Source organism: Annulohypoxylon maeteangense (genome assembly GCF_022496945.1).
Source record: "Annulohypoxylon maeteangense strain CBS 123835 unplaced genomic scaffold GGS22scaffold_3, whole genome shotgun sequence".
Taxonomy (NCBI): Eukaryota; Fungi; Ascomycota; class Sordariomycetes; order Xylariales; family Hypoxylaceae; genus Annulohypoxylon; species Annulohypoxylon maeteangense.
The window spans coordinates 244724-266549 of NW_025953250.1; the positions used below are offsets into that span (position 1 = coordinate 244724).

Sequence of the window (21826 nt, forward strand, 5' to 3'; positions counted from 1 at the left end):
AGCAACTACGAATCACTATAGCAGCCTACATTTCTACATTCCGTCTCGTACCTTCTTCCATCAATTTCCAAATGGCCAGCTTGGGTTCTAATGTTTTACAATGACTAATATAACACGTGCAGGTTCAAATCGACGAATGTACGTACTAGATACCAAGTACATACATGTACCTACCTACTTACCTATGTAACCTTAAACTTGAGATGTGTATTGTATTGTACCTACCTAGTACTCTCATAACTTTAGGACAGCGCTGGCCATATATTCGGGTTTAATGTTGTTCCTAGCACCTAGCATTAAAGGTTTACCTAGTAACATACTGATCAATGAATCTATTTCCCTCCTTCACAATTCTTATTGTTCTATATATTTGCCGTGCAAATCAACTTTCGAGTTCAAAAATATCAGATCATGACCCTGTCGAGTCCCGTTGGGACGGATACTATTGGCATATTATAGAGGCCTTGCATCGGACATCGAACTAACATGCAGCATGGGATAGCTTCTCATTATTATACCAGACATATCACAAAGCACATGCTGGTGACCAGTCACTTGTGCCTCAAGTACAGATCCGAATTTTGAGGGAAAATGGAATAGCCAAAGAATGCATGTGGCCGCGGATCACCAATGGTTCCTATTATAAAAATCGAAAAGCTGCATGCTTGCAGAAATCCATAGGTTCAGCTCCTAGAACCGCCAAAGCTAGTACTGCACGACGTCATGCAAATCAGAACGGATATTGCGGACGTGGCTGGGGAATCGATCCCGATTTGACGGGTACAACTCCCGCGGATTGCCCAACCCTTGCCCCTAGCTAGCCACATTGTTCTCGGATGTCTCATCGATTTATTATATTTTAGCTAATCGTTCTAAAGTACTCTACGTATCTTGGGCAAGTGCGTGCAATTTTCAGGTCACTTTTTCTTACAACCTTGCTGGCAGCATATCAAGACGCTCACATGACTTTGCTCGAGTGCTTTTTCTCATAACAGGCACAGTCGTATAAAACTAAGAGCTGGTATATCTAGTTCTATCATCATTTTCTTCTTGCTTAGAGATCCCATCTTGCCGGATTATCACAACTCAACAGCCCAATAATGACTTCCACAAGGGTACCTAGGTAGGTTGCCACAAGGTATGGTCAGGTAGTCAGGCCCAAGCAGCTTCGTAACGCGACGCCAACGATTCCCGGAAGGCATCAATGCATGTGTCTACGGATGCGACGGTATCCATACCTAGGTTGGTAGGTATATCTATTTGCCTGCTACACCGAGATCTCCGCAGTCGGTAAGGAGAAACTGCCAGGAAGGATTCGCTCTGGCCATGCCATAGCCAGCGCGGTGTTACGGAGTATTCGGATAAGGGAGCCTATTTGAAGCCAATCTTGTCTCAAAAGATTGTCATCTGGTGTTTCCACAGCTTCCGCATCCGTCGCATCAGAAGTTATTATGAGAAGGGATCGCAATGAGAAATATATGATTCAGCTCACTTTGAGCTAGTAACGCGCTTACCAGGTTTCCTAATATCAAGGTTCCTAATATGCGACTTATTACACACAATCACTCCTTTTTCTTATCTATCCTAGGCAATCCAACCCAGAACATCAAGATGATACCAAGAAGGGCGAGGATAATCGGCTGCAGCACTTGCACGCCCTTGGCCTGGGCAACAGCTCCAACAGCGAAGGGCAAAACCGCTGCGCCGCTACCGCCAAAAGCTGCAGCAAACCCGATAGCTCCGACGTGAAGATGCCGCGGGAGTAATTTTGACATGGCGACAATGGCAGCCGGGAACAGGGGGCCGATGAAGAACCCCTGAAGCCCTACGGCGACAGCGGAAACGTAAAACTGGGGGACTAGCCAAAACAACAACTCTAGACCCATCGTCACCGGGAGATATATCTATTGACCGGTCAGTTAGCCCATGAAATTGCATAGGAATACGAATGAGCCAGGTCAAGTCATTGTAGATACGAAAAACACTTGCCGTTATCGCTAATTTCTCACCAATTTTCGGTGTTATGAATCCCAAGACAAAACGTCCGATCGTCAGGCCGAGCCAGAATCCAGTAGCCGTCATACCGCTGGCGAATGGCTCACCTTTCCTCACTTGAATCATGAACTCGACGATCCACCCTCCAAGGGCGACTTCAAGGCCGACGTAACCGAGCAAGAAAAAGGCACAAAGCCAAGTCACACGAGCTCCGGGGTTCTTTAGTAGAGCCTCCTTAAGGCTACCTTTGGATGAGTCGGAATGTTTCGCGAGCGACTCTCTGTATTCGCGCCCAGTCGCATTCCAAAAGCAACTGACCGAAACAACTACCTCGAGCGCAGCCATTCCAATCTAACACACCTAGTCAGCTATCCGTTCCCCCGGTGACATCGAAAAACTCACCATAAGATAGTAAAAGGCGTACCACGGCAAATTTGCCTTGGTAATCATAGTCGTAGCAACCAGCGGACTGATGACAGCACCAGCTCCATAGAAACCATGAAGAATACCAAGCATCTCATTCGCCCGTGCCATATTACCAATCCACGCATTCCAACCGGCATCACATATACCATTGCCAAATCCGGCCAGCATAAACGCAACTACTAAAACTGGATATGGGGGATGGACGGCGATTATTATGTAGGATATCAAGTGGCACCCCGAACAGAGGAAGGCGACACCCCTCTGACCCAGCTTAAGGTGGATAGCATTATTCGAGAATGCCGCCGCTGTGTATCCCGCAAAGGGGGCAAGGAAGATGAGCGATACTATTACATATGTGAGGCCATAGTAAGCTTGAATCTATTTGATAGGTTAGTCCACCATTACCACTAGATGAACTTCATCTTTGAAACTTGGGGAACTATCGTACATATGGGATGAGAGGCTAGATATAAAATATTAGCGGGGCCGTTCATATCTAGGTGGCTATGGTTTCTTAAATAAGAACTTACGCCATATGCAGCATCATTTGAGCCCATCACGATAAAAGACCAAAAACACGAAGCAACGCGCGGTATGTTTTTTCGAGGGTAGTTCCATCTTTGCACGGCCTCGGCTACCATATTAGGAGGTGGAAGTGAGGTTGCATCTTCATCAAAAGCAGCAACGCTATGTCCGCTGCTTGTCTGGCGACTCGGTCCACGGGCTGGTATATCAACTTTAGCATCCTGGTTCGAATATGGTGAGGACATGTAAACAGGCTCTAGCTCCATAACCGAAGTCGAGGAGCTGCCATTCTGTTGCACACGCATGGCCATGATGGCAGGATGTTCGATCCCGTCTTTTCGCCTCGAAACTTTCAAATGTAGTATGTGGCCTTCCAACCGAACTAAGGGGGTGAGAAGGCGAACAATCTCCAGATAACAATTAAAGATTCGGTTCGTCTCCCCGCCACTTACTTATACACACCGCTGGAGAAACTACGGTACACGATCTGACCTCCACAACCGAAAAACGGAGATGTTATTTATCACGAATCTGGGGCAAAACCAAGCCGGGGGGCTCCCGACGGCAGAACATCGGCTTCTCCGCATCGTAATCGATGTTTAAGTCATCTGCGATTCGTCGTCATTGTGATGACAATGTAGGAAATCTCCCGAACGGGAAGCTCCGCCACCGGCTTGAACTCTCCACAACCTGACCGGCATCGGTCAACCAACCAACCAACTCCGCCACCGGTCATCCAACCAACTCCGCCATCATATCTATTCCACGGTCCGTATATCCGTCTCTCCATACTTGCTTACCGTGCGCGACGACCTTGAGGGACAATTACGTCGGGTTTTCCGCCTAGAGGGTTGATATATCAGCTAAGGGTAGGTATGAAAAGGAAATACATACCTCAATATGTCCTACCTAAACAATACTCGTTGCTACCCCAGTACATGAATCCCTCAGATACGATATCTCAGATTGCTCATGCCACAGGAAAATAGTAAATCATTCAATCGGTTCAGATCTCTTGATTAAACCATTCTCTGAGATGTTGGCAATCGCCCACCCGGATAAGTAAGAAAAGGGGAATATACGTCATATCTGACCAAGACCGGGTCCAGTAGGAGGTAAGCGGTTTAACAACAGTGCCTTTAGCTACCTATATATAAAAACCCAGAAGCATATGACCAACCTGCGTGATCTTGCACGGTCAAGTTTCGTCCAACAGCCTCGGGGGTAACACAAACATCCACATTTCCACATGTAGATGTTCGGATCCGAACTACACGGTATCACGTGTGTCGATCTCGGGTAAGCTATAGCGACTTAAGAATGAGTACCTACGCGCCTACCCGAGCGCTAGCTTCGGTAGTATTCGCATGCTGCCGAGATGCAGGTCCAAGTAGGAGGGCATGTTCCTGACCGTTAGGCCGTCAGGCGGTATTGATACCCGACTTCTAGTCGTAAGAAAAATAGATAGGGCTAGATCGCCGCTATGATGAGGCCTGTATTTGGATTTTTGTGTGCGTGATAGGTCGGTAGGGCCTGTTCACGTCGATTGGTCAGTTTAGATCGTAATGTAAACCATCGCCAAGTAGAGAGATAATAAATGTTCTTTCTATTAAGACTATTTAATATCATCAGAGCTAACAACCTTTTCGATGCTGCTCAAAGCCGTTCCTTTTTCTAGGCGACTATGAATATTCTAACCTCGGGCCATGGTGATTTCCGGCTCTTCGCGATCAACCACTATATATCGGAACTTCTTGTTTTAAGCCTTGAAGCTTCCTAGGGTTCTAGTTGGTGAACTAGATTCAACCCTCTTCCGTAGGAGTAGCTGTAATAACCAAAGATGTGATTTTCCATCCAAATCCAATGCTTAGACCCCCCAACCCTGTAACTCCGGCCCATGCGAAAATATGATACAAGTTTTCGTTTCCACATCCACGGACAATCCAGTCGAATTTATTTATTTCGCTGTCTACTAGCAAAGGTGCAGCCGGCAGTCCTACCGCCCCTGTAACTTTCGAAACCAATTTGTGAAGCTCCTCAACTTCTGATTCTTGACCTTGTGGTCGTGATCATCCTTTTGGCTGTCCTGTAATGGGCTGTGGAAGAACGAATTGCGTCGACTTTCAGGCGTTTCCATAAATTCGACGTTAGTAGCTTTAAATGGACCAGGGTCGACTGAATAGCATGCCGATACAGCTCGTCGTTTTTTGGACAAAGGGGTAGGGGCTAATGTCTGAGTGCTACTTGGTGCGGATATCTCGATGGGAGACGCGGTTAGCGGTGCGTCCAATATGGCTGCCAACGAACTATCCACATTCCGGTTCACTGGACCACTCCAATCACCACTGAATGGCCTCCTGTTCTTCGCTCCGTGCTCTGAATTACTGCTTATTTGGCTAGGATTCGTATCCGTAATGTTGCGTTTGGGTATGAAAGATGCGCTGGTGGATGTCGCCCTCCTAGGTAGCACACCTGATACAAACTGATCACTCCGTAACGAGGCCCCTGGGAATTTCCGGCGACAGCTAGCTTCGGCAAAGCTAACTTTGGGAGTCATATCTGTATTGACACTTAATGACCGCCGACGAGTCACTCCGTTTGTGTCTGGTGGCGGCGTTGGGATAGATACGCCCGGGTTATTGACATCTGCAGGTTTATAGTTCGGGGGTGAGCCATGGCGAAGTATTACCCAAATAGCCGATATAGTAATAAAGTTTTTCTGCCAATCTTCCACTTGTTGGGTCGTTCGTTCGAACGGATTCTCCTCGCTGGCAGAAGAAGGCGTAGGTGTAGATAACAAAGGAGAAGTCGGAGGGTAACGACTGGCGGACTGAGAAACAGTAGTATATGTATCGAGAATATCGAGGGAAGAGTTTGTAAGGGTGGCCATGATGGGATGACGCCGGCAATTCGGATCGATTATGCTAAAGGTAAATTTGTAGTCAATTACAGGCGGTGGTGGTGTGGAACCGCGCGCAGTCGTCGGCGTGGCGGGTAGCGACTTAGTAACAACCTGTTTACGAACCCACCGAGCCGTGATAGTATTTCCGTTCGAATCAACCGAAACGAACTCGTACGAGCATGAACTGGTACCGCTTAGTCGGGGCGTCACGATCCACACTGACCCGTCAGCTAACACGATCTCGGCTTTGTCTTCCGTCCTCAATGGACTTAATATGGCTAAAAGCTCGCGCGATTTAATATCGTCCTCGTCGCCATCACTCTCTGACCCAGACGCCTGTGCATAATCCTCGCTCTTTACTAACATCACATCTTGTACATTCAATTCCCGTTTAATGCGAGCAATCATCGGGAAGCGTTTTAATAAAGGCGCAATCAATGATCCGGCGACGGCAGAGGAAGGATATACATCGATGATCGGTCTCGGGCGCTGGTTGACAGATAACTGTTGGATTTGGAGCAACAATTTCGGACGAATATGAATTAATAGTTGCTTATTGCGTAACCTCGGAGGTGGATGCGCAAAAAGAAATGTGGTGCTCTTCCGCGGGACCCTTCGACGGGTACGACGAGGGGATGACGAGACCCGGCTTGCGTCACTATCGGAAGCAATCGAGCCCTCATCTTCGCTCATCGCTTCTGGCTTCGCCGGAGTCGGGGGATCGCATTTGGGTTCTTCAAATCTTACAACCGGTTGAGTGACTTTAGGGAGTTGTTCTGAGAGAGGCCTAGGTCGCCTTATATTTAGGGAATTATCTAGGGAATTAGATTCGCTAGGAAGAGGAGGAATCTCGGCGCTATTACGATAAGATGAAGGTCGATTTATAGGTTTAGCGAAAGCAGAGCGCAAGAGTGGATTGCGTCGGTGACCAGGTTGAGGAGCGGGCCGGCTCGAATATTCATGGCCGTGGAGGCTTGCTCCCGAATGTAGGAACATTATGAAGAAGCGGCCATCAAAGCTTCGCTTTCGGCAATGCAAGTGGGGAGTAATGAAAAGCTAGGGTCGAAATGCAGCTTCTCCCGACAGATATGTACTAAGACCCGAACCAAAACGATGACGATTCCGTGTCTCTCGATATTTCACTTGCGCTCAAAGAGTCAAAGAGTAAAGAGGAAAACGGGATGAATAACCATCCGAACCCTTTTTCTAATATAACCCGTATGGATCGAATCCCGAAGCGAATCTGGAACAAAACAGGAGACTATCGTGTAAGGTATTATCGCTTGAGGTGTAGATAATTGGAAGGTTAGAAGGTTAGAAGGGAAGTGGTAGGTAGATCAAGTGGAGAGAGCTGAGAGTTGAATGGTTTGATGGCCTGACAGGCTGAACCACTTGGTAAACCCCTAGGGCTGGAATACGCGTATTCGGCTAGGGAACAGGGGGTTTTAATAGGGGCTACGAGGATAGAATGGAAGCATCAGTGGGGTCTGATCGCCGTCCGCCATGTGCGTGCCCCGTCGTCCTGGTTAGGTAAGTTCCACACGCTCAGCTCGGATCGGAGCCGACTTTCCCAATCATTCGCAGACGTTTGAAGAATTGTAGCAGAAAACCCCGAATCGGATATTCGAAACTATCCGAGTCCAGATCTTAGCTATCTAGTAGTGAGTAGCCTAAAGGTAGCTATTCTCTAGCTTGTCGTAGCTTGGCTCACGAAACCGAGGCATAAAAATATTCAAGGAGAAAAAAAAAGGAGGGTCATGAAAGTTTTGGCCGATTCGATAGCTTAGGTAGGTAGGTAGGTACAGAGTATTAGTCGGTGTATGTATCTAATAGATTATGAAGTTACAATATAAAAAGGGGAGAGATCAGGCAGATAACGGTTGGCTAACGTATGTTTGATCGTAAGGGCAGAGGAAATGAAATGGCAGGTTATGGGGTAGCATTGGATGGTGCCCAGATGGTGTTTATTATTGATATTACGGTAATAATTAAAAAGTTGGAATGGTTGGAATGGGAAAATGCACGATTCCAATGCGAAAACGAAAATCCGAGACCACCAGAACACACACCAAGACGATGAGCTGGATGAGAAAGATCAGATCAGGGCTTTGATGGACCAATGGATCGGAACCTTGTTGACCGGCAGTTAGTTATGCACATACCTAGCACCTAGCGGACAAACTCCCTGTCTCCCTGTCTCCCTTCCTTCCCTAGCGTCTTTTAGTCTTCTAACCGCCCCATAAGGCCAAAACCTGGAAGGCATAATAGAAAATCACAGGCTCGACCGATCGGCCGGTCTAAAAAAGAAACAACTCTTTACATTCAAAATTTTGAGCGCTCTAGATTTCCCTATTCTTCTCTTTTTCGGTTGGTGCGGATGTCCTCTGCCTTACATCCATCCATATGCATCAATTAGATGGATGCTTAAGTCTATCTTTGGGGGCCGATTAGACCAATTACTTAACGACACCCGTGGAGGCGAGAATCCCGTTGCCGAGCCCGCTATCTTGAGCCATTCTTGCGATTGCCGAGTCATGTGAAATGTAAAATGTGAGGCAGAGATCAAAATTCGTCTCATCTCGTCATTTCGATACTTCCAGACTAGCAACAGGATAATTCGGTTATCGAATCTTCGGCTTTATTAAGTCATTAGATATAAATATCTAATAAGCTTAAAACAGTCTGTAATTGTTCCCAGTTTGAAGTTTGAATTGGGTACACTCTTAGGTCGTACTCAAGTAAGTCAATCAATAATCAGCCACAGCGGCACATTTAGAAGACCCCATATATGTAGGTAGGTGGTCGAGGCCAAAAAGTAAGTATGCTGAGTAGACCAAGACACCCATCCATCCTGCTCGCTTTCGGATCCAATCAAGATTTGTAAGAGGGCGCCATTAATATGTCGGTGAGGCCATAACGCCGCGGGAACGTTGGAAGCCTGATGATCATGAAACCATGCGTCTTAGCGGTTAGCGGATTAAGAAGTCGACCTATTTTAGTAGATATCTTAATCTTTTAGTATACCTAGCTGCCTAGCTGCCTGGTAGCGTGGCAGGCTCTTCGGGCAACACAAAAACCCGTGAGCTAATTCTTCAAAAATGGCGGGTAAAGATTCAAGAAATCGATTACCTTCTCCATATCTTCCCGCGGGAGCCGAGGCAGGTGACTGGTATTGATGACGGATGCTTGCAATGAGTGTTCAAGAGCATTCTATAGGTACCTTCTTAATCGTTGATTACCTAGGTACCTAGCGGGTATTGAGTAATGAAGCTATTGACATTCCGATATTTCCTGTTGGATCCGAGAGGTCATGGGCACCTGTCCGCAATTTAGGGGCATCCTCGAGACTTGTGATAACGATGACATTAGAACCCTGTAAGTTCTGTAAGCTTTGTAAGGTTAGGAACGGACGAACAAATTGCAATACAGCATTGTAAAACAATGACGACATGCCGCAGATTGCGTCGATCTACTTCACATAATCATCATTCTGTCCACATACGAATACGTGTGTTGAAATTTATGTCCGCATTCGATGTATCAATGACTGCGTGTAAGATCACCTAGGAGACTTAGGTAGGTAGATACTCTAGAACGTCAACGTGCCTCTTTCCCTAAAGGGACCCGAGGCAAAGATATATCGGAGGAAACACTGAGAAACGCCGGTCTTGAATCCGGGGTTTAGGCGTTGAATTGTTTTAAGAGTTGCTAAACTTCGACGAGTCGACGACAATAGTTGCAAACCGGAGGAATTGTAGAAGATAGATACTATGCAATAGGTAGTATTAGCAATATCAGCCTTAATAGTGGAAATCTAAGAAGATTAATGATGCAGGGCTAATCACATCGTACAACAAATCCCTTGCCCAGATGTGATATCGATGATGTTTGGGAATTATCTGGCGATTCCTCAACCTTGAACCTTGTTGGTCTTGAATTTTCATTTCCGATATTTGATTGACTTGTCCTTGTCTTAGAATTGGTGGCGGTACACATTATCAAGCCACATTTTCTTCTAGATTTATTCCAATTGTGGCTTAAGCTCTTGCTACTAGGTACCACGACAGGCAGCTAGCTAGATCCATGTATACCCCACATTTTCTGCAACTTTACAACTGGGAAGCTTCCAAGTTCCAGCATCGAAAGTTAATTGGAAACAAAAATAGAAACAACAACTTTCTCTATTACAATCTTTCTTCTTCTTTACCATGCTCTCCTTAGGCTATAGGCGTCCTATCCAATCGTTACTCGTCACGTTTCTTGCCTGGAAGACGCTACTTTTAGCTATTGCTATCGGGAATAGTATCGGCTCAGCTTATGACACCTCAACCACACTGTTATCCTCCGAGATAGCTTCATCCGACGAATCCACCTTCGATCTCGCTACAAAACTGACAAGATGGGACTCTATATACTTCATACAAGCATCTCGTCGAGGTTATCTATATGAGCAAGAATGGGCATTTGGTAGTGGACTACCAGCCGTCATATCTTTTTTCATCCAAGGTAGGTACCTAGGCCCTCTACATACCTCAATCATAGTATGATAGTGTCTATACATTATTCTAATTTACACCGATAGCCCTTTCTAGTGTTGGCATCCAAGCACAGGGCTCCCTCGAGCCAGCTGTTGGAATCTTAGTGGCCCATGCATCCCACTTATTATCCGTGCTTGCCTTATATCAGCTTGGACTTGTCGTTTGCAAAGATCAACGGCTCTCATTCGTTGCAGCCCTTCTGCATATCCTATCCCCAGCCGGTCTCTTCTTGTCCGCCCCTTATGCGGAGAGCACCTTTGCCTTCCTATCTTTCACCGGGTATCTCTTTCTTGCGAAGGGCCTGCTAGGGCCGAAGCAAACGTTTGCCCATGATGTAAGCTTGGTTGCTTCTGGTATGTGGTTTGGCTTTGCTGCCACCTTCCGTAGCAATGGCCTATTCAATGGAATTCCGTTCGCCATCGCGCTGGCCCAGGAGCTCACTACACCACCGACCTTTACAAGCATACGGCGACGCTGTGCTCTGTTAGTCGGAGGTCTAGCGATCGCGATCGGCTTTATAGCACCGCAACTAAGTGCCTACCAAACATTTTGCTTCATCCAACCGTCCAGGCCCTGGTGCACGAGTGGCTTACGCAGCATATATTCATTCGTCCAAGAACGATACTGGTTAGTATAAAGTCATTACGCGTAGTAACCCATGCTAATGAGACCGGCAGGAACGTTGGCTTTCTCCGTTACTGGACTCCATCAAATATACCACTTTTCCTACTCGCTACACCGATGATTTGTTTTCTCGCCAAATCAGGGCTAGAATGCATGAAGTTGCCTCTCAAGGTTGTAGCTGAGAAATCTGACCCAGCTGATCCAACTCATCTATCTCTACTAATTCGGTCAATGGCCTTAGCCCAGGTCGTCTTAGCTGTTTTAGCGATTACAAATTATCATATCCAAATTATCACAAGAATATCATCGGGGTATCCCCTTTGGTATTGGTGGCTGGCAAAAATTCTCACAGACCAGAAGAACTCAACATTTGGAAATACTGTTGTAAGGTTCATGGTTATGTATGCCGTTATTCAAGGGGCTCTTTTTGCGTCCTTCCTTCCACCGGCTTGATCTTATACTGTTATAAATAATAGTAAATTATTCCTCGATACACCGCTATAGCATTACATCCCAAAATCATCAATTCTCCATAGAAATAGTTCAGAGTACTCTCTATATACCTAGCACCCACTCCTCCATACAGCCATTTGATAATAGAATAGTTCCTCGTTGTTTATACATACCTAGTACATACCTAGTACATAGAAATCTAATAAAAGCTTTCTAACTCTGCATGAGCTCCATTGATAGGATCCTTGTCTACAACAGTCCAGTCACCGTGTAGGTAGCAGTGGACAAAGGCCCCTGTTGGATAGGTACCTACATAGATGAATAAATCAAAAGTGAGGCACACCATCAAATGCTAGATACTCGTAGATGTAGAAAAGGTGACAAAAGTACTAGATAGTATTGATACAAGCTTTTTCCTAGCATGATCGAAGGTTGTCAAGGAACTCATAGGAATTAGGTATCTCTATCTATGATACCATGCCTACTAGCAACCTTGGAACTACTAGGTTCTAGGTTGGTAGTCGTTCATCGCGTACAAGACCTCCAGGGCTCTCCGGTCATATGACTCCAATCTCTAGACAACAAGCCTCCTATAAGCCCCTTTCTACCTAATAGGGTGGTATGTACCTAGCCCGTCATACCAGAAGGAGTTAGCCATTCAGACCGCAAAGCATTACAAACGACTCACTATGTCAGTACCGAGGACTATCCCGAAAAAAGGACGGCCGAGGAGTGATTTTAGTCAGTCGTAAACGGCAACATCAAATATCATCTTGAAATAATTTTACTCCTTTTGACATTACTTCTTTCCTACCCCAGTTCATCGGTGGTGACAGTCATCCTACCTGCCACTTCTACAGCTCTGTCCTTCTTTGATGACTCAAATAAACCGATTACGAAATCTTTTGCATGAGAGCAGTGAAGTTAAAAGCTCATTTCCTAATCTCATCACATTCTTTCTAATTCCTACAATCTTCATCCAAATCTCCAGAAGATGTAAATCAAGTGGTATTTCCCTTGACTGGCCATCTTTATGCCGTCTTCTTTTCAACCTCCAATCCTTACTCGAATATCCTTCTGAGATACAAATTAGCCTACATCTCCCTGGGATATCTTCATTCTACCACCCTCTCCCATTTCCAAGTCATCACTTTCCGACCCCAAATACACACCTCTGCGCTAGAGTCTATTGACCTTGCAAATAAAATATCCCTGCAATACCTACCGCTACTTTCGAACACCACCACGTCGAGATACCAAGGTGAATCTATCAGACAACAATAAATCCTCGAAGCACATACACGTGAATTACCTAGGTAGGTACCTTTCTACTAGGTACCATTGCGTTTATTCTCATTTTTGACAGGACAGCAAGGATTTCTCTATTCTACACACACTCCTACTCATCGCCCGTGGATCAATAACCATGTCAAACTTTGACATGGCTACTTCCGAGTCTACCCGTCACCGCGACTACCAGCAAGGTCGTGGTGAGGTTGCCAAAGGTGTCGGCATGGAGTCAATGCTCTCTAGTGATCTCCAAGATTGGCTGCGACTCACTCATTGGCATGATACTGAATTCCGGGAGGAGAAGCTGAGCAACTATCGGCGGAAAGAGGGACGGGAGTCCGATGTGAGCCCATATGTGGACAAGTATCAAGCTTATGGTAGGCCTGCTGAGGAGAACGAACTAACTCAGGCCGGTATTCTCGAGGCATCAAAAGGCCCCAAGACAAGCTTTAAGATTCCACGTCGCAACAACGCTGGATCACAGAAGCCTCGCGCCCGTTCCACATCACCTGCAGAACTGCATCGTGACAAGCACACTAGTTACCGCATTCGCGATTATCCAGAATCCCGCCGTAAGGAGAACAGCAAGCCCCGAGTTGACGATGGACAGTCAATTGGCCATAGCCGCCGCCTAACGGATTCTTCAACTTACGTTGCCTCATCGTCACTCGTATCTGACCTTCACAACACGCCCGGCGGCCAAATTCCAACCGACAGCCGTGACTTTGCTCGTGAAAGAGCCACTCGCTGCCGTCCCAAGTCTTTCAAGATTGGTGATAAAGGAAGTAAGTCTGGCGGAAAAGAATTATTCAAAAGGGGCTAAGAAGTGCCTATGTGATAACATACTAACATCTTATGTGTTCTAAAGCGGTGCGGTTCTTCGTTATGCGATCTGGTAGCTGGAACAATGTCTACAACTCGATGGTACGTAAGACCTGTTCTGGAAGATATGATAAATTGCAACAACTAACAAATTTAATAGGAGGATGGAATCTGGGCTACCAACATCAACAAGGCAGACCAACTTGGCGACATACTATCTAGTGGCATTACTGTGGTGCTTTTCTTTGCCGTCAATCATTCTCATGGTTTTCAGGGTTACGTCAGTATTCCTTTTTCTTTCCTTTTTCCAGGGCGCCCCTTTCCCCCTGGATGTAGCCTATCCTAATCATCCCGCCATTGTTGCTCAGTTACTAATTGGTATGACTCCCTGAATATAGGCCATCATGAAGTCGATCCCGTCCAAGGATGTACATCATCCAAGATGGTGGTACAACGTCAGATGGAACATCTCGGAACCGTTCAAGGTGGAATGGATCGTTAAGGAACACGTCGAGACTACACGCGTAACTCATATTATCAACGGCCTCAACTACGACCTTCCTGTCACCCGAAGCTCGAATGGTCAGGAGCTAAGTTACAGCGCTGGCCTACAGATGGTGGCAATTATCGATGCCCACGCTCGAGACATGTTTGCACTTACAGAACGATCTCGCTAGAGTACCAAGCTGGAAGATCACTGAGTTGCGATGCCTAAGGGCTTTCGTATGAGGAAACTTTTGCTTTTGCCCCTATGACGGCATGGCGAAGATTGGGGGCGCTCACGCCTCGCATTACACTATTTTGCTTTTCGCATATTACCACGGAAACTTGACACCGCTGTGCTATGATTCAACGCGCACGCGATCCACAAAGATCCATTGCAGACATTTTTGCAGAAGCATAAAGCAATATCACTGACAGGCTTCTAGATGCTAATAGCCACCGGGAGCTAGGTAGCTAAACGTCGGAATACTCCGTACGAAGTCTCCTAGCTCGACCATAGGGTTGACAACAAACACATGGCAGATAGCTAGGGATGAAGAAGAAGATGATGATCATCAAAATACACAGATAATAGCTAGATCGCAACAAAATAGCTCCAATCGGAGATTTTTATACCGCCCATGAAAAAAACTATGTAATGAATGAATGATGTGACATAAAGCTAGCAGGCCTCGAACATCTTGGAGCTCCGTTGATCGTAAGCACTAACTAGGTACCGACCGTACGTCCCAGTTCCCCGATATACCGTTGAAGACCATTTACATCGTGCAATAAATTGCCGGATCTCCATATCCAAAATGACGATACGATACTAGTCGTAACGCACTGTTAATTATGAACAAATATGAACAAATATACATAAAATGTATTGGATAATGCTTGCTAAGCTAAAAGCAACTAGTCTACCCAAACCTGCCTAGGTCGACTGAAAGAGATCGCAAAGATCGATACCTACTAGGTACCTACCTGGGTGTGCAACCTGGAATCAACACGAATCCTTTTGACTCGGCTGTAGGCATGGTATCGGGAAGGTACAGCAATCCTCATGCGGATTCTACGAATGCCCTGTTGACATCGATCATGTGTCACTAGGTACTTCATAGATGGGTGGGACAATGCCGGGACAGTGCTGAAGATAGACATGTATGCAGGGAAGGGAATATGTGTCACTCGTGATATTTGATTAACTTACACGCAATGACGTGCGTATTGATTTTGTGGAAGCGTGGGAATACCGATGGAAAACCGAAGTATGGATGAATTAAAGGAGAGATCAAAAATGACTAACGATAGACTAATGGCCACATACGAGTCATGGTTAGGGACATGTTCTTTTTTTCGCAAGTGTTCCGCGTCTTTGCATCCAAAGTCGCGTTCGGGAGAGCTGATGCTTTTTTTCTTCACTTTTTAATTCGTCGAATCCCGTGCGTACCTGACTGATTTATGACGGAGACAACACCCAGGTAAAAATAGGAGAAATTACGACGCCATAGTCGGACGCTATCTCACGCCAGTAGCTCCGGGTGGCCGCCACCGGTGACCGGTTTCTATAGCGCTTCTTTAGACAGTTTCTCCAGGCGGAAGCTGACGGTCCCTTGCAGCCCGTCGTTAAAGCTAATATCTTCCCGTGTCTACGGTGTCACGGGTTGGTGTTGAGTCCACCATAGCTAGGCTGCTAGGTGCTATCGTGCACACCTAGGTACCTGGACAGGCGTGCCGTGTTACCTATCGCGATGCTTCAGGGTAAGACATCCACAGCGGCTTGCAGTTAATCTGTAACGCAATTGTCTTGGACGAAGTGGAACAGAGAAAGAAACGGTGTGACGAAAACGAGGATGCCATGTGCGCGACTGAAGCAAATTACCTTAGCAAAAGGTTAGCTGCGTCGCAAGCGCAATGGCTTGAGAGCTAGAATCTATCAAAATCTTCCAGCACCTATCGGAAGTCTGGCAGCTTATCTAGTAGCGGATGACCGATACGTCACTATATTAGTATTTTACGGCAAGGTCAGCAAGGTCAGCAAGGGGAGCCTTTTTTTGGGCGGGTGCTTGGACTTCGAGCTAAGAAGCTAGGAAGTTTAGCATAGAAAAATTGGGCTGCTGCTAGAGCTCCTCACCAACCTTCTTCAAGGTTGCTGGAAATCCATGGATCGTCTGAGAGTCTGAGACAGAGTTGAGGCTGATGAGGCTGGGCTGCTGAAAGGGACACCAGTGAGCACTGAGCAAGCATCGTCTCCACTCCCAGACGACGATAATTTTTTTTGGTACGCCCGGACCTCGACGCCGACGAGAAGAGTGAACGGAGAAGAAGGGATTTCCAATACCGTAGGTTAGATGCTCGCGGGTTGCTACCGGATGATACGGGCTGACGGGCTATTGAACTTGCTGCTTTTTTTGCTTGGGTTAATAAATCCTTTTCGACACCATTGAATCCGACTTCCATGAACCTAGCCGTTTGCCCCCAATTTAGCGGCAAACAGCCGTATTTTAATGAAAGGGGATGGAGACCATTGAATGTTTTTTTTTTTATTTGCTTCAAGATGACTTCGAACGTGTCCGTGATGTCCAGCGTGTTCACTAGTGAGCTGGAATATTTATTGATTATGAAATTATACCATGCAGACATTTTATTAATGCTTTTCTTGATTTATGCGGCCTTTTTCTTCCCAACTATTTGATCGACCTGAACATCTTACTACATACGTAGCATTAGGTTGCATTGTATTGCATTATAAGACGATATAATATAGCCGTACCTTACATAGCTGATTCTAGGCATGCAATAATGATGCCGCTGAAGAGCCTACTACAACCTGCTACAGGGGCTAAATTCAGGGGTCTTCAACCCCCCTCTCTCCTGGATCTGTAGAGTGGCTTGCAAGCCCTGGAGTATTTGCCAGGTGGCTTAGGTGGGCAGAGTGGGACTGTGGGTCGACGGGCATGGACGGTTGATTTGAATATTTTGCAGCAATCTATCTGCAGGTCACCTTGGCAGCTTGGGGCTCCTTTTGGTTTGGCGCCGTCTCTATCGTTCCATCGTGCCGGTGGCTTCAGTGGATATCGCGTGGATGGGTGATAGGTTCTCCAGCACAAATTTTACCTAATGGAGGAACTGGGACTAAAATAAGCTATAATTGTTCTAATACGGCATTAATCATTCGAGGAGGAATCAGGATAGGTACATACATATGCAGGTCACTGTTTTGTACCGACATATAATACAGCTAGATATGCTGGTATGCTGGTTTGCTAGCATGTTAAGTAAAGATAATGTACAGGTATATATGTTCGCATATGCAGATGTGCAGATGTGCGTAGATGTGCCAGTAATTTCGTATTACCTACTGTATGGAGATGTACATCACTTGGATTCCCCAATTTTAATATCCAGGAAAAAAAAAAGAGTCCGTGTCGTGAGGAGGGCCATCGTTCCAATCCCTTTTTGTTCTTGTTTTCCCCCTCCTCTGATATACCGTCCTTCATACATGGAGTCGCGCCTCCGAAGTTTGACGCTGAGATCGGATGAGGATCTCTGAGTTTGGGGTGAAGAAGTCGGTAAATAGCCCATTTACAAGATCCTACGCCCTAGATCTTAGCTTCCGGCGGCACAACTTGAGAAGCTTTCTGACGACCCTTCGAACTATATCGTGGGATTACAATCCTTCCGAACTGGCAATTGAGCCTTCGACTCTATTACAGCAATCAGCCACGCCGTCGAGACATGCGATTCTGAACACGACTGAAATTCGCACACTAGGATATGAGAGGAGGTTTCGGGAGATGCTACTTGGGCTAACTGATCGCCCACCGACATTACGACTGTTCTATAATTGACCGAGGTCGGTCCTTTCGTTTCATCTTGACGCCGCTCCTTAACCGTACCGTAGCTTTCTTTCTCGGCATCTAAAGCTAGTATACAATTACATGCCTATCCACCCGGAACCATTGTCCTGGGAGAGAGAGACGAAGCGAGACACGGGGATAGAGGAACCTTCGGAATCCACTAACCGATCTCTTAATTGTATTGCCTTGTGCACGAACGACGACGACCGCCCCGAGAATTTAACGTCATAGGCCTTATCACTAACTTACCTGTTGGTTGAAGTAGTTATTTGCTTGGAAAATGGGTCATAAATCTAAATTCACCTTCCCTATTCCGGGACGCTCCTCGAGGCATACACCTGCCGTGGCGACATCGAACCCCCTCTCAAAGGCAGAAAAGATTCTGGGGACTGGTGGCGCAAATACTGTATCGCCTACCTCGATAAGGGAACCTGGAAGATTGTGGGAGACGGAGTCGAACGGCGGTATCAGTATATCGATATCAGAAAGTAGCACTAGTCAATCCGGCATCGTAGAGGAGGACGATGATATATTGGCCGGGACAAACTACGGTGGAACTTTATGGGAGGAGGAATCGGAGGCTCTACCTCGACGACTGCGTAGCGCTAATGGCCCATTCGGTAAAGGGTTAAAGACGAAGAGGTCTGCCGCCACCCTCGGTGCTCGTAGCCGAGAGGCCACGACAGACGACTCCATATCTCGTCGACCTCAATCTAGTTCTACTGTCTATTCGCATTACGAATCAGCGAAGATGCCACTTTCGATATCTCAACAAACCTCTAATTCAGCAATGGCGAAGGGATTGCCGTCGAAAGCCGGCGCGTTATTGGATATAGATGGGGCGCTTTATGGCAAGGGTCCACAAAAGAAGAAGCCTTCGAAGTTGGACTTCTCAAAGCTGAGATTGAGATCTCGTAAGGACCAGAATCGGGACCCCCACGGAGTTGGTCCTGTTCTGGGAAATAACTATGTGATGAGATCACCATCTGTAATGTCACATATGTCGAATTCCTTGGCCTCATCGAATTCTGATGAAAGGACCCCAAGACCAGACAAGAAGATCACATCCCACGCAGCGTCGGGGAGACCTAGCCGCTTAAAGGGCGGGAACGATGCAAGTACACTAACACAACTTTACGACCATTATGAACAAATGTCATTCCGACATGCTGAAGACCTGAAAGAAGAAGATGAGGAGGATGAAGTGTTATTAGAGAAAACACTATCGAACCAACCACGCCTACTACCTCGGACTTACGAACCCGAAGTTCCTGACGTATCTCGCGAAGATATGATCACACCATTGCCAACTAATGCGAGATGGACACATAGCCGGAATACTTCTCAGTCGAGCAAAGCAACGGCAACTAGAGCTGGAACACCCAGCACTTTACAATTACGCCCGGCGTCTAGAAATGATTATCCAGCAAGCATATCGAGCCGACATACACGGACCTCGAAGGCCACTCCATCTATTATGAGCACCTTGGACTCTGATCGACAGCAGCAAAGTGTGTTATCGCTTACTGACTCGGAATCAGACGAGGAGACTGCGTACTCTGGACCGGGTTCATCTTTGCCATCTTACGAAAACAGCTTCCGTGATGATGCCAGCGTATCCTCAAGCCAGCGGCAACGAAGTGCATCGAGATTATCGATCAGTAGTCACTCAACTAATCCCAAGGGGGCTTCTTACGCCCAGCTTAATGATTTCCTTACCATCCCACAAGCTTCTCCGAAGACGAAAGCTGGTCGATCACCTTCGACAAATACTAACTACTCGACTAATTCATCGATGAGCACGGCAACTCGCGTATCTATACCTTCTCATCCTTCCCAGCAGGAACATAGAGGGTCTGTGTCGACAACGGGAACCGGTGGCTCCGTATTGTCTCCAACTTTTAGTATTCCGCCGAACTATAAGGTACAGGAAGCGAGGGCAATAACTTTTACTCCACTAGCCTCTACAGCCGAGGCTGCATCGTCGGTCTCCGTGGATCGTATATCGAATAACTTGGATCGCATCATATCACAACAGGGGAAACAGCGTATATCGCAAAAGTCCCACGCCTCAGATCAGCCGACGCCACCATTGTCCCCCACAAGTATTGGTTCCCGTAAAAAATCACCCGAGCCGGCACGCCAGGAATCGGCGGCCAACAAGGCCAGCGAACCGCACAATGCACGATTAATGGCCGTGACAAGGCAAGAAGAGATGCTGCTGGCTGCGCTGAGGAAGAAGAGAGCCAGGATGCGGGAGAATATCATTGCCGAGATCGAGGAGGATAGGGGTCACCGAGGTAGCGCAGCTGGCTCAGCCGTGGAGGAAGACCTTGAAAAATTGGCATCGGCGAATCTAAGGGATGCGGAGAGACAGGCTGCAAAGGAAACTAAAGAGGCTAGAGAAGCTCGTACTAAGGCGAAGCAACCGAAGAACGTTCCTAGGAGGGCATCATCGCTGATGCGACAATCTCGACCACGCGATCATTCTAACGGACCACGCGGCGCGGATGTGCCACCTTCGACTAGTCATAGCGACCCAATAGAGAAAGGCTCTCTTCGATTACGACTTTCCCCCGAACCCCAGACTCGACGTACCGGGAAATCTCGCCACGAACGCGTGCTCCTATACCTGGATCGGCCCATTGATAGTATCGATGTAATCGATCAGTCAGAGCCAAGCCCAGATCTGAGCGAATTCATGGAAGAGGACTTGGACTTCCCGCTTCCAGGTGGCCGTCAGAGTAGGACGAGATCAAAACTCGGCCACTACGAGATGAATGGAAGACCGCGTCCTGACTCGAGCCCAGTGAGCCCGAGAACCAACCCGATGAGAAGCGTGCCGAAGATAGATCCTCGCGTTAATGAGGATATCGATGCCGACGATTTCGACGACCACGACTACGCCGAGGAGGTTGCCGATAGGCGCAAAATGGCACTACCGCCGGTGCCGGAGAAGGGAATCCCTAGACCGGATAGCCCGTTATCTCCAGGGGATGGCCTACTGTCGCCCTCCGTCTTTGGCCATAAGAAGGGCAAGAAGAGCGCGGTGGTGAGGCTTAGTGCAGTGGGACAGATCAGCTCCCCAATTCCTTGGTGGGGTGATGATGATTGAAGTGGAATGGGTTTCTCATCCCTAAGGATATTATTTTCTTCTCATGATTTATCGGGCTGAACAGGACCACTACACGTCACAATTTCCCTATGTCTTCAAGATGCACGCATTTACATTTCGGTTATTTGTCCAGCGCTTGATTTTTCTTTTTACGACTTTCAAGCAAGCGAGTTCAGGTTGGGAATCAGCACTAAAAAAAACATCGGGTTGTTTTTTTTTCGTCTTCATAAAATGGGGAAAGCTCAGCATCACTGCATACGACTTAATATTCTCGACCGATCGATCGATCTCATCTATCCCTATGTCAGAATTTCGAAACGCGTCACGTCTAATTATTATTCGAGAAGGGAGAAAGCTGTTCTCTTTCAGCCAACGCCCACTCGATGTGGAAGAGAAGGCTCTGTGGTTCAGGGTTAACTACCTACCTACCGCCTTATCCTCAGGTGCATCTCATAAATCTGGGAGGTAATTTTTTGCTTATTTTGCGTCAAAGTTGCTTGCTTTATCGCAGGCATGTACTACCGAAAAAAGCGATCATTTGTATTATTAGATAATGGAGTATGGGGAAGACTATTTACGACGGATTAGAAACGTTTTATTCTACCTATGCTCGTGGGCGTCGGTGCGGGCGCGGGCGCGGATATGTTACATTGTATGGATGTGTATCAAACATGAATAGCGTCTGTTTTGAATTTGTTGTAAAATATGCAGCAGACGTGCAAAAAAGGAATAATATAAAATATTCATTAGAAATAAATATCTATATATTTTGACTTTTACGATGTTTTAT

The 21826-nt window shown here is 46.7% G+C and overlaps 5 protein-coding genes across 5 annotated transcripts; 3 read left to right on the forward strand and 2 right to left on the reverse strand.

The window, feature by feature from the left end:
* Nucleotides 1-916: 916 nt before the first annotated feature.
* GGS22DRAFT_154189 (MFS general substrate transporter) lies at nt 917-3480 on the reverse strand. The gene is made up of 5 exons (XM_047959999.1): nt 2952-3480; nt 2870-2884; nt 2398-2799; nt 1990-2346; nt 917-1904 (listed from the first exon to the last, which is right to left on the reverse strand). The coding sequence occupies exons 1-5, from the start codon at nt 3255-3257 to the stop codon at nt 1563-1565; spliced, it is 1422 nt and encodes a 473-aa protein (XP_047821591.1). The 5' UTR covers nt 3258-3480; the 3' UTR covers nt 917-1562.
* A 1462-nt stretch (nt 3481-4942) lies between these two features.
* GGS22DRAFT_177989 (uncharacterized protein) lies at nt 4943-6844 on the reverse strand (the record flags this gene model as incomplete). Its single annotated transcript, XM_047963548.1, has 1 exon — nt 4943-6844. The coding sequence occupies one exon, from the start codon at nt 6842-6844 to the stop codon at nt 4943-4945; it is 1902 nt and encodes a 633-aa protein (XP_047821592.1).
* A 3144-nt stretch (nt 6845-9988) lies between these two features.
* Nucleotides 9989-11648, forward strand: GGS22DRAFT_154205 (glycosyltransferase family 76 protein). The gene is made up of 3 exons (XM_047960000.1): nt 9989-10354; nt 10431-11013; nt 11064-11648. The coding sequence occupies exons 1-3, from the start codon at nt 10057-10059 to the stop codon at nt 11461-11463; spliced, it is 1281 nt and encodes a 426-aa protein (XP_047821593.1). The 5' UTR covers nt 9989-10056; the 3' UTR covers nt 11464-11648.
* A 1241-nt stretch (nt 11649-12889) lies between these two features.
* On the forward strand, nt 12890-14252 carry GGS22DRAFT_185139 (YT521-B-like domain-containing protein; the record flags this gene model as incomplete). The annotated part of the gene is made up of 4 exons (XM_047964273.1): nt 12890-13538; nt 13622-13677; nt 13736-13855; nt 13974-14252. The coding sequence occupies 4 exons, from the start codon at nt 12890-12892 to the stop codon at nt 14250-14252; spliced, it is 1104 nt and encodes a 367-aa protein (XP_047821594.1).
* A 3805-nt stretch (nt 14253-18057) lies between these two features.
* On the forward strand, nt 18058-21152 carry GGS22DRAFT_88811 (uncharacterized protein). The gene has a single exon (XM_047968343.1). It carries the CDS (start codon nt 18202-18204, stop codon nt 21034-21036), a length of 2835 nt encoding a protein of 944 aa, XP_047821595.1. The 5' UTR covers nt 18058-18201; the 3' UTR covers nt 21037-21152.
* Nucleotides 21153-21826: the final 674 nt, after the last annotated feature.

Coding starts and splice junctions, on each gene's coding strand:
- GGS22DRAFT_154189 (XM_047959999.1), bottom strand. CDS start 3,257: ATGGCCATGCGTGTGCAACAGAATGGCAGCTCCTCGACTTCGGTTATG. Junction 2,347..2,397: donor ACGCCTTTTACTATCTTATG/GTGAGTTTTTCG, acceptor TAGGTGTGTTAG/ATTGGAATGGCTGCGCTCGA. Junction 1,905..1,989: donor GTGAGAAATTAGCGATAACG/GCAAGTGTTTTT, acceptor ACCGGTCAATAG/ATATATCTCCCGGTGACGAT.
- GGS22DRAFT_88811 (XM_047968343.1), top strand. CDS start 18,202: ATGGGTCATAAATCTAAATTCACCTTCCCTATTCCGGGACGCTCCTCG.
- GGS22DRAFT_154205 (XM_047960000.1), top strand. CDS start 10,057: ATGCTCTCCTTAGGCTATAGGCGTCCTATCCAATCGTTACTCGTCACG. Junction 10,355..10,430: donor CATATCTTTTTTCATCCAAG/GTAGGTACCTAG, acceptor TTACACCGATAG/CCCTTTCTAGTGTTGGCATC. Junction 11,014..11,063: donor TTCGTCCAAGAACGATACTG/GTTAGTATAAAG, acceptor TGAGACCGGCAG/GAACGTTGGCTTTCTCCGTT.